This window comes from Vigna angularis, chromosome 6 (genome assembly GCF_016808095.1).
Source record: "Vigna angularis cultivar LongXiaoDou No.4 chromosome 6, ASM1680809v1, whole genome shotgun sequence".
NCBI classification, from domain to species: domain Eukaryota; kingdom Viridiplantae; phylum Streptophyta; class Magnoliopsida; order Fabales; family Fabaceae; genus Vigna; species Vigna angularis.
The window spans coordinates 29,346,712-29,359,206 of record NC_068975.1 but is presented as its reverse complement, the minus strand read 5'-3'; the positions used below and the strand labels follow the sequence as shown (position 1 = coordinate 29,359,206).

The following is a 12,495-nucleotide window of genomic DNA, read 5'->3' as shown; positions in this document are numbered from 1 at the left end:
ACCCCATTTATCAAATTCCAGTTTGGAATCATTCATCCATGTTAGTTTTGGGAAATAGTCAACCATCGAAGCTGGAAGGATTCGTCTAGACATCAATTAAATGTTCAGTCTGGCCTGTGGGATTTTGGACAGTTGTTAATATGTTAAAAAATTGATGCATAAATTTAAATAATTTCAGTTTTGGAAATTTTTTCTTGTAAAATTGTTAGTAAAAAACTTGTCCAAACATTGCCTACCATTATATTATATAGAAGAAGGACTAAAGCAAATAACACTTTATAACTAAAGAATTAAAATGAGTGTCAGACAGAAAATCTCTCCGTATCGCTATACAAGGATTAAAATGCAGAACTTCAAAATTAAAGTAAGATGTAAGCGTAACACGTATAAGAGGACAACTACAGGATACAAATAATGAAAGCCAAATCAATGATATTATACTATCAATTTTCACATCCCATTTTAAGATTGAATCCAACACTGTTGATCTTAATTTGGCACCCCAATGTGGTGTTTTAGACACGATCCTAGTATCAGTCGTTAACTTCGTTTTAGGACGTAGTTGTTGTCGACCACTGTACAAGCCTACTGAAAAATGATTTGTCTCACTGCTATTTCCTTCTATCAGTTGGTCTCTTGTTATCTGTTGGTGTGTATTCACCAGTTACCCTGCCATTTCCCAAAGAAAATGAGTTAACCATGAAGACTAAAGCTTATGCAAAACAGGAGAAAATTGTTTGCACCCCTCAATCTCCAGCACAAGTCAATGACTTTTCTGTAGCCATTTACATATTAGAAAGAAGAGATCAGGATAAGTTTCATCATAATCCCTGATCATCTACTACAGAGTAAGGAAACTAGCATTTCAGCACAATAGTCAAGGCAAAAATATATTTACCTATTATACAACAACATGGCTTCACCTATTGTCCCTGCCACCTTGTTACGTACCTTTCGAACACAAACCTGAGACAAGCCCAATTTAGTATCTTTTACTTGTAAGATACCAAAGTAAGTACAATGTGCTGCAATCACTCACCTGTACTTGATCCATAGGTCCAGCTTCAGGATCCCGATTTCGGTGAATAACAATTCCATTGTCACACTTATTTATGAAGTGTGCACTTCCACTTATATCATAGAGATTAGGAGGATCCCCAACCCAATTATGCAGCTATGAAATGAGAAGAAAGAATATCAGAAAGAATAAAATGACAACAGATGAAACCAAAGCTGTTTGTTACCAACCTGTCTAGGATGTGCTACAAACCAAACATGGCATCCATGATGTTGTGCAAAGCGTTTGATAAAGGTAAGCATCTGACTCACATATTCTGTTTCGGTCCTGCAAGTTTTTGCAACAACTAGATTAATCTTAATTATTCATCCTCCATTATCTAGTCAACAACAAAGGCAGCTTGGCAACAGAGAATGATTTGTAACAGCATGTTCTTGGAGAGAGATTTATTTATGATGTATCCTTTAATTTGATTATAAATAACATTCACGTCTCTGATACACAATACACAACATTCAAGTATATTTTCCATTCTGTAATATCTCTTGTACTTGTCTAATACATATTCATATGAAAGGAATCTCCAGCAAGTCCCAGCATTCTAAAGTGTTCTAATACAACTCAGAAAAATACAAATTTAGAATAAGTTCTTTTAAGAGAATTACTGGTTTGGAGGTCTCTGATGATCGAGCTCATTATAAGGATCAATTACAAGTCCTCGCACCCCGTGCCTTAATACAGCAGCTTTTGCAAGGTCAAGGACCCATCTTATATTTGGAAGGGAGTCATCTTCACACCTAGTATCAACAACCATGTAGCCAAACACTAGATTTCATCAGTTTAAGAAATGTGGGTAGTATTAGACGGCAGTCTATTCAACAATAACTACTAAAGCAAGAGATTTTGACATAGTTCAAATAAACAGCCAAGATCAAAAGGTTCATGTTAGGATCCTTCGTCATTCAGTTCTATGTAAAACATTTCCAATAAATTAAGGAGACCTGAAAATTTACGCATCCCCATTGGTACCTAACCAGGATTAAAATCCCAGTCTGATCATTTTATATAAGGCCACCAGTCGCAGGCATATATTGACCCACTGTACAGCCGCACCACCCTAATACCCAACATCAAGAGAACAAATATAAATTGGAAAATACTAACCAGTGCCTTAAGGAAACAAGTTAAAGAATTAAAAGGAGATTTTTTTTTAATTATGATTAAAAAAATGCACTCCCCTACTATTGTTTTAATGTGCTATCATATAATTTTCAATCAAGAACTGTTCTAATAAATGAGCCAAATGCACTAAAGTTGCTACTGCCTGCTACAATATTTATTTAGAAACATTTAACCCTTCCTATTTTAAATAAATAAAAAATCAACTGCACCTCTAATCATAGCATGCATCATCACGTTTCAATTACAGACAACTGTAAAGGAAACTGGTAAACTAAATCAACTTAACAAATGTATAAAAGATAACAGCAGTCAAGCCAAAAATGTGAGGATGATTGTACAAATGATTGAATGTGGCATGCCAAAAGTTACAACTACCCGCAGAGATCCTTTTAATGGACTTACCTTATGAGAGAAAAAGTATCGCTTAACCAGAGCTTGCCCCGTTCAAAATCCTCCACACTCATTCGGTCAACTTTTTCACCATATCTAACATTAGATAAACAAGTGAATGAAGATAATCAAATATATATGCACAATAACAATCACAGTTATTGAAAATTAATGAACATTATCATCCAATAGACCAATATAAGGGTCTGCTTACAATGAAAGTAAAATTGCAATATTACAAAGCAAAATGCAGAGGATAAAGAATTATAAATCCTTAATGATAAAAGTAATACTGAATCCAGTAGTATAATAAAATGGTCTAACACCAAATCGAAAACCGAATTAATATACTCACAAATGGAAAAGTCCCAAGATATTATTGGACCACGGTAATAAATGCCAATTCAAAGGCATAGAGTACTATATCATCCATAATTCTAATAACTGGTAGTATAAAAGTTTCAATTACATATCCCACGCATGTCTCATGCTTTCACATGAACTCAACACATACAAGCAAGATAGAACTAATTAATATGCTATCTGGTATAAAGTAATGTAAGCCATAGTATTTCTAATAGAGAGAAAAGAGTGAAATATGAATCATTAATGTGATACAGATAAGAAAAAAATTGAAAATTATTATAAATCCAGCACATATCACAACATAGGATGTGGGAAAACAACACCATAAGTTATTATTTGATCTGGAAATAAACACTAATTAATGTTGGAGGATTGGAGGTGTAGATCACATGGGTTTTAGCTTTGTAAAAAGTAGTAAAGGGAGACTAATAATGACATTGGAAAAAATTGTTGAAAGGGAGCTCATGGTTAATAATATTCTTGAGAATTGAGCCTAACAAAGTCACGTAATCCTGTACCTAAACTCACATGGTGGAATATGGTCAATTTTGTAGTAATAATAAAGAAATAATCAACAAGGCACCAATAGTACATAAATCATAAGTAATATGCAAGGCTCACCGTTCATTAAAGAATGGTTTCTTCAAGTGTTTCTCCAAAAGTTTTCGAGCATGTTCTCTGACCTATAGGATAGTCAATAAAAAAGTCAGAAAAATGAACAACCTTCTAACTGGAATGTAAGAGGCGACTATTTAAAAATAGAAATACTGTTGACATAGTAATTTGGTACAACCACATACATAACGGAAGTATAAGAGAAATGACAGATATTATAACACATGTCCAACTCCACCAGGAACTTCAGCTAAACAAATCAATAAAGATTACTAAGAACAGACACTCAACACTGAATCTGAAATCCCTACGCAACCACCACTCACTTTTGAGGATATCGTGGGATGACCAAAGTATGGGACTAACAAGAAAAGAGGTACATCAATTCATCCTCCAAATAAAAAAGTACTTTTAAATAAGAAAAATGCAGTTGTAAGAGCTTTCTAATTTGTCCACATATCTTGCGTATAGAGCACTCCTAAAAGTGATTTACTGCAGACATTTGAGCTTGAGATGCGAACAGATAACCAGCTTACCTTATACTGACTCTTTTTTAGGAAAAAGTGCAACATGCACCCTGGAATTATCCACCTGGTGTCCACCTAGATACTTGGTTAGGTACATGTGTAAATATGACCAATTTTACTTCACAAGTGGTTAAGACTCGAGTAAATGAACGATTGTAGTTATCAATATTGCTTATTGAAATGTCAAATAGTGGTTAACTTTATCTCACAAGTGATTAATAGAATCTTGAGATTATTAATTGTCTCAGTGGTTAATTACATATATAAATATGGTTAACTACCTGTAACAACTGGTTAAGAGTAAATGAACATGATTGCATACAATTATTACTATATGGTTAATGGTGTCATGAGGTTATTAAAATGTCTAATCGTGGTTTACTTTGCCTGACAAGTGATAAATAATGTCATGAGATTATTAAAATGTATAATAGTAGTTCACCATCTATGCTGCAAAGTTAACCACGCATTCAGGGTGGACGTTGGGTGTATGTCAACCACTACTTTTTTCATGGTCAAAGTAGGTGGCACTTAACATACTTGACACATGAAAAATAAGGCTTTGGTAAGAACGACAGGATAAATTTTCACAAGAACATGCACTTGAAATTATTGTGGTTTTGCCTCCACCCATTCTGTACCAGGTTATACTTCTACTCTGAAGGATTATGTTTTCCCAAACATTTTAACAATTTCATAGTTCATATGAAGCTTTTGACAAAACTCCTGAGTCTCAGAAATTTAATCAATAGAGCCAACCCCACCAAATGGAGAAGAGATTTCGTTTATAGTTAATATGAAGAAATATATTGCTGATTAGAGACAAATATAATAGTTTTATTTTATTCACTCAATAATGTTCATGTGATATTGAGCATACAGAACAAGTAAACCAATGGTTTTTGAAACACATTCAATTCCCTAGCATTCAAACAAATAACTTCTTTACATGCAACAAATAAAGTAAAACACGAGGAAGAAAGAGAAATAGTTCATTTACTTTTCTTCTCTGAGAAAAAGATCCCTTAAGCAGAAACCAACCACAATGAAAGTACATGAGTAAGCGCAGGTATCATCATATTACCACAAATATCTAGACATGATCTACCAATTCATAGTTACCTAGAAGTGAGCAATAAATATCCTGAACATAGAAAGTCACAAATAAACAATCTAACCTTGTTCTCCATAGAACAAAGTGCAAATTTCCAGCCAGCCAATTCATTAAGATTGCAGAGAAGAGCATCAATCCACTCACTCTTCCCAGAGTTAGGAACTCCAGTTACTATGGTCAATTCTCCTGGTACAACCTGATAAAAGTAATTTAATGGATAATATCAAGATGTCTAAGTCCACGCACAGAAAAAATGTTTAATTATTACTATATGCCGAATATTGTACTTTGGTTAAAAAAAGCATTTGATGAAACATGTTAGAGCAGCTTATATTATATTCTGAAAAACTCTTTAATAGCTGTTTTTGTTGTACCTATGCGTCATCTAGAGTCTGAGACTAGGGGTGACTCCTTATGTTGTTTTTGATATATTATTATCTGTAATTAAATGCATAAAGTAAATAAAGAAAAAACAAATATATAAAAAAATGCTAATCACATAAGGAAAAATATAGCAATAACGGCCCCCTTACATTGTAAAAGTCATTCAGATTATTCCACCCAGTTGAGATACCAATATCATATCCTAAGGTTCGATGGTAGTATGCATCAATCTCATCAAAGTAATCTCTGAAGTTAAACAATCCACGTATTGGATATAATTCTGCATTCTCAATCACTTCCTTGAGTGCATCAGGGCCCAAATACATGAGAACCTGTGAATATGTCATAAGGTCGCGACAGTTATCAAAATTACATACAAACAACTTCAAATAACTCTGCATGACAAGTGACATACACAAACCAGACAAGTGGGAAAATTATGTTGGTGTTCAGAAACATATAATAAGAAGGAATTACTCCCTTACGTTTCAGAAAGCTTTCCCTGAAAAAAATCATTTCTTTAAAATAAGCTAATCCAAACATGCATGTCCACAAAATGATGCACACTAGACAGCATAAATAGCATACACCAGATAGAAAAATGTATAAATATAACCTAAATGGGTCTGGAAAAAGTTACGGAAGCATTATTTGTTTTCAATATTTAGAGGTTTAATCTTTTAGGTGAGGATGAGAGGAAGGATGCAGGTGAAGGGGAACATGAACACGCAAATTGATATCTGACCTCATTTGCATCTTTGCAATTGTCTAATCTCCCTTTTTTAGGCCACCTGACTCGCCAGCATCTACAACCATTGAACAGAGAAAGGTTAAAGAAAATGTGAAACAAGCATGAAAAGAGGAAATTAATATGAATAAACTGACTATATAGAACAGTAAATAAAGTCATTCGGTCTTGTCTAATCATTAAGATTTTGAAACAACAGCAACATCAACATAGCAAAAAAGGTTTACAGAGACACCATTTATCTTAAAAAGCAATTCTTTAGAACAAAATACGGAAAAGCAACTCAAAAATAGCTGATCTATACAGTTTAGCTCTTCTTACTTCAAAATTAAATATCATATACAATGAATACATGGAACATTTAAACTAAAATGAAACAAGTGACAAAATATTGTTATATATGTAATAGAAGCAAGACCAAAAAAATTCTAACTTCTCTTTCCCAATGCGGCGTGCAAGCTCCTCAGCCAAAGCATGACCAGGTGGATCCCCATCAGTGGCAAGTATAACTCGAGTTGCCTATCAATATAAATATTGACAAAACAAATAAAGTTTAAGAAAATTATATATTTTAGCAGATTCAGAAAAAAAAAACAACAAAAAAAATCTAACAAACCTTCTTTAGTTCATCTTTAGAGTTCCACAGATACTGATACTTTTTGTCCTAGCTTTACAGAATTAGACATATGACAAGAGCATTAGATTCTAACATTACACATGCTACCACGGTAAAAAAAATGGCAACAGAGAAGAAATTCAAAAGTTACAAACATGCACACACATAATAATATAATATCTTGAGAATTAAAAAAGGACCTGTTCTTGAGGAGGCAAGTCCTTTGAGGATACTGATGCAGGTGCCCCATCAGGAACACTGACACAGTTCAAGAAGCCAGCTTCTTCCATTGCCAGCTTGTCCATTTCACCTTCAACCTATATTGTTAAACCAATATGCTAAGCATAAAGCAAAACTTAAACTTTACATAATTTCTACAGAGAGCAGAATACATACAATGATTATATCATTCTGTCCTACTATGTCATCCAATCCATAAAAGATCTTTTCAGTGTTTGCTTCCTGAAATAAAAGGATATTTAGAGGAAACTGAAAAGAAGTAATGTCATAAAATCAGATAAATAAATGAGATTGCAAAGCTTACTTGTGTATATTCTTTTCTTTATTTTTATGCTATTTGGGTATGCTGTAAATAATAGATGTAACAAAGGGACCTAGTTGGGATCATGTTATATTGTGATGCTTTTGCATACTCTACCTTTAAAAAAATTGCAAGGCTGTAAGAGTAGGAGCTCAGAGCACATGTCCATAAGTAAAAGGCACCAACACTAATAATCTAAAACAATAGTTACATGTTGACATTGCTAGTGGAATATATTTTATTTAATTATGCTCACCAAAATATGACAGATGCCATCACTGTTGTTTTAACTTTTAATACTAATTAATTCTTGGCTTATCAATTTTCGCACTCAATCTAAATATGTACAGCATACCTGCCAAAACACCTTGTTGACATCTCGATACTTGCAACTAATAAGTGATCCATTTCGACGATACGTGAAAGCAATCACAATCTATCATACAAATGTTACAAAAACAATCAGTAACAGGTACATCACTTTTAAAGCAAAAGTGTGAAAATAGAACACTAAAAAAAAGTAAATTTTATTATATACTACCCTTGGAAATAGTTGAACTTTGAAGGTACGACTTTGTTACGTGAAAATCAATTGCAATCCTTGCCTAATTAATCGTTATGTAAAACATGTTTTTTCAAGGTAATACATTAAATAGAAAATTTTCATTTTTAAGACTGCCTTTATGATCGGCTAATAGTAGGTGTAACAAGCATAAATTATATCAAATTAAATTTATCACATATACGCCAAGAGGCATTTTCTGGTTAATAAAATCATAACCAACCTAAGATGTTCACTCCAGGATCTTTCTAACAACCAAAGAAATCAAGCAATCATAAGGATTGTTAATGTAGAGGAACTATCAACGCATTGAAGATACATATTCACAATTTAGTGGTCAATTGCACCTGATCTGCATATTTTCTCTGCTTAACAGCATTTCTCTCCAGAGTCTCTTTCGAAATCAAGCGCTCTGAAAAATATGCAAGCAGCTGAAACAGGGCAAACAAAGTCAAATTCACCACATTGACTGGAAATGAACAAAAAAAATCATCCTCAACACAATTGAAAAACTATCTAACTAGTATAAAGCAAACAGATGAAAATAAACAAAGACTTTGATTCTAATTTCCAAAGGCTTGTTTATATTTCTGTTTATTGTGACCAACAACACACCACTCCGTATTTGTTACTTACAATAAATACACTTTTAGCTCTATGCATATCCAGAATAAATAAATCACTAACTGCAGAGATGAGAAAAATCAGAGGAAACAATGGCTCTTCTTCCAAGACATAAAGAATAAATTTATTGAGTGCAGAGTAGGAGTATGCAAGCAAAGCCAGTTAAACATTAGCATTTAATTTTAATTGCTTGCCAAAACTCAATACAGCTAGATGATCTATTTGTATGCAAAAACAAAGAAGACACATTGTAAGCGCCCTTCTCAAAGAGTGATTGGTAGAAATGATTTTGATCGTATTGATTTTGAACCAGTTAATGTTATTGGGAGGATTGTCAAACTATCTTAACAGAAAATCTAATATTGGAATGTGTATCACTGTAAAATTCAATTAAGATGGTAAACAAACACTTACCCAAACATTCACCAAAGTAATGGAGGACAGGAGTTTGTCGTGAGCACTATCTGCCCCTCTGTTATAGCATATCCAAAATTCATAAAAGTGCAGGACAAAATTAGGTAACATAGAATCTAATTACCTCGTCACAAAGTGGTTCAAGTTGTAATTCCTCCTCCGTAATTTCTCTTTTCTTGTTAACCGGGGTTACTATACTTGCTGCAGATCTACTTCCAGCAAAAGCCTACAGCAGAAGGTAGAAAATGAACCAAATACCACATCTGCCTGTGTTAATCTGACCCGCTTGAAAATGAAAAAAATGTAACCTGTGTGCTGCCTTTCCAACCACACTTTCCACGAAAACACACCCATGCAGCAGATCCCCTAAAACTCAAAAAGAAAAATAAAAACAAAAACAAAGTATGTATACAATCTGTTAAGAAAAAAGAATCAGAAAAGTTTAGGAAAAAAAATGATAAATACCATACCCATCTGGTGCAATGTAAAGAGATAGGCTCTTTTCTGATCCTTCGCCACCTTGGCACTAACAAAAGAAATATTAAATGACAAACACATGCAAAACTTAATACATAAAAATGAAAAATGTTATTGGGACGTATAAATGGGATTCGTGTAAAGAGAATGAATGAACTATTCTCACTGCAGAGTCCCAGTATCCCAGATAAAATGGAAAATAAAAGATACAAACAAGTTAATTACATTGGTTTAATTCACTGTACAATCATCTTAAGCCAAACAAACAACAAAATATTTGCACAACTTCACACCTTAAACAGACGTGATTAATAACAAAAACCCAAATTTTCATGCATAAAGTGAAACAGCAATTTGAGGACAATGTCTAAAAAAACTGAAAAACTTTCCAAAGGATCAAAACATCACAGTTTATAAGTCATATTTAAAAAAACTTCTGTTCAACTTTGAAGGAAAGTAGGAGATACCTCTGGACAAATCAAATGATTGTACTGCCCAGGCTCACATATTCCAGTTTCCATCCCAACAGCCTCCAACCTCTTCCTCAAAATATTGAACTGCAACTCCGCTCTCTTTGCCTCGGGGTTCTCCAATTGAACTTCAGAAAACCAATCCAAAAACACAAAAGTTAGCAACTTGAAACACATTTAAGGCTGACCTGTCCCCCACGGGAAAGGGCACCTCACCCGGTCTAGGGATACTGGCATGAGAGACAGCATGGAAGCCGTTGGTTCTGAGAGGCGATGAAGGGTTCCTTGAAGTGGGTTTGGAACAGAACACAGTGAAGAAGGGTCTATGAGGAAGAAAACGTTGTCTTTGACAGAAAGGAATGTTTTTGAGAGTTGAGAATGGAGAAGAATCGAAGAGGGTTTGAGGGGTCATGGTAGAGAGCTTTGAAGAAAAAAAGAGGGGACGCAGAGTGTAGGGATAACGAAGGCGCATGCTTCTTGTTTTCTTGATGCAGAGAGTCTTGGTTTTGTGTGTTTTTCTAAGAGGGTTCCATGTGTGTGCCAAAGAGAGAGTAGAAGTGGCAAGAGAGGGTTTTGGTTTTAAGGCTTTCAAGGTTTTTGAAGTCTAAAGAACAGAGTGCAGTGAGCATCAAATCATTGGTGTTGAGTTTACACAGGATAATTTTATTTCATTTAAACATTTTATGTTATTTCATAATTAGTTATTGGTTATTTGAAAGATGTAACTGTTGGTTTATAGTAATGTTTTAACAAAGAGGGATTTTCATCATAGTGAGTTAGAAAGAGCAAACACATTTGAATATTAATGTAGTTTTCAGTTAATATTATCCTGTAATTAATTAGAAATGGTATTGTTTTTACAATGTTATTTTAAAAGGTTTTATTACAAATAATATAGTTTTAAGATTCTATTTGATTTTATTGTTTTTTATAATAATGTTTGATGAGTTCACTTTTAACCTATTGTTATTACATAAAAAAATTATATTATAAAAAAATAAGTCATTTTATATAATATTATTGAAAACAATAATTTTGGCAACAATACTTTCATAATTATGTAGGGTTGTGATAAATTAATTTATGTGATAATTTGCTTATATTTGCAAAACTTTATCGAGATTTAAATTTTTTTAATATTCAACATATTATAATATTTAGTTTTTTTTACACTATTACCTTAATGACTCGTGCATTTTTATGGGGATTTTTTTATTTTATTTTATTTTGTTTTGAGAAGAAAATAGTATATTCAACTAATCAATATACGACTGAGAAAAATTTAAAATAAAAGTCCACTAATTTTTTTATTTGTGTATTGCAACAAATTAATGTGCTTGTATATAATTATAGTTTATAATTGGTAAGTATTTTTAAATTCATAATCTATAACTATATATCCACAATTACCTATAATTATATACAAAGAAATGTACTTATTTAATGTTCTTCTTAATTAATATTTTTTAAATTTAAATCATTATTCATAATACATAATACTATTTTTTAGATTTATCATTTTATTGACAACTTTTTCAAATTTAAATAATTTTCATAATAGAAAAATTATTTACATGAATAATTATAATATTTTTTATTTCAGTAACTATAATTTGTTTTATTTTATCTATAACTATATTTATAACTATAAACACCTTTTGTTTTTTCAATTCTACCCTTCTAATTACTTTATTTTAAAATTTAAATAATTTCTATAATTATATATAAAGAGTTTACACCTGTCTTTTTTATTTTTCTAATTTTATCCTTCTAATTATTACTTTTTAAATTTAAATATTTATTCATAATAAAAATTATTTTTCAGTTTCATCATTTTAATAACTATTTTTTAAATTTAAATAATTATTCATTATACAAATTTATTTACTCTTTTATCATTAAATTATTTTTTCAAATTTAAATAATTACTTATAATAATAAAAATATTTACACAATACTACTTATAATATTTTTTTATTTCAATAACTAAAATTTATTTTATCTATAATTATATTTATAACCATATACACTTTTTATTGTTTCGATTTTATTTTTTAATTATTATTTTTAAAATATAAATAATTTATAAATATTTAAGAAATACATATACACAAGTCTCTGTTTGTGTACGCTAATTATATTATAACTAAAAATCACTAACCTCTGCTTATGTTGTGTTAAAACATAACTTATTATAATTTGTAAGAAATTTAGAATTTTGGGTAATTTTTTTTAATTATACTTAAAAAAAGTGTCAAATATATTTCTACCCTATTTGATCCAAACTAAAAAAAAATAGTTGAGATATTTCCACAAAAATCTAAACGCATGCTTTATTATATTATAATAAAATTGAAAAAAAAAATAGTCTAATGGTAGATTACAATGATTCACCATACATCATCTTGTATAGACGTGATCTTATATACTAGTCCTCTTAAAGAGAT

The 12,495-nt window shown here is 31.6% G+C and overlaps 1 protein-coding gene across 1 annotated transcript; it reads right to left on the bottom strand.

Moving 5' to 3' along the window:
- Positions 1-260: 260 nt before the first annotated feature.
- Positions 261-10,673, bottom strand: LOC108343475 (twinkle homolog protein, chloroplastic/mitochondrial). The gene is made up of 21 exons (XM_017581791.2): positions 10,265-10,673; positions 10,046-10,176; positions 9,572-9,627; positions 9,410-9,467; positions 9,226-9,327; positions 8,411-8,494; positions 7,857-7,937; positions 7,357-7,422; positions 7,161-7,277; positions 6,961-7,008; positions 6,778-6,863; positions 6,342-6,402; positions 5,746-5,928; positions 5,277-5,408; positions 3,578-3,639; positions 2,603-2,686; positions 1,684-1,815; positions 1,249-1,345; positions 1,040-1,174; positions 899-966; positions 261-669 (listed from the first exon to the last, which is right to left on the bottom strand). The coding sequence occupies exons 1-21, from the start codon at positions 10,518-10,520 to the stop codon at positions 612-614; spliced, it is 2,097 nt and encodes a 698-aa protein (XP_017437280.1). The 5' UTR covers positions 10,521-10,673; the 3' UTR covers positions 261-611.
- Between the last annotated feature and the right edge of the window lie 1,822 nt (positions 10,674-12,495).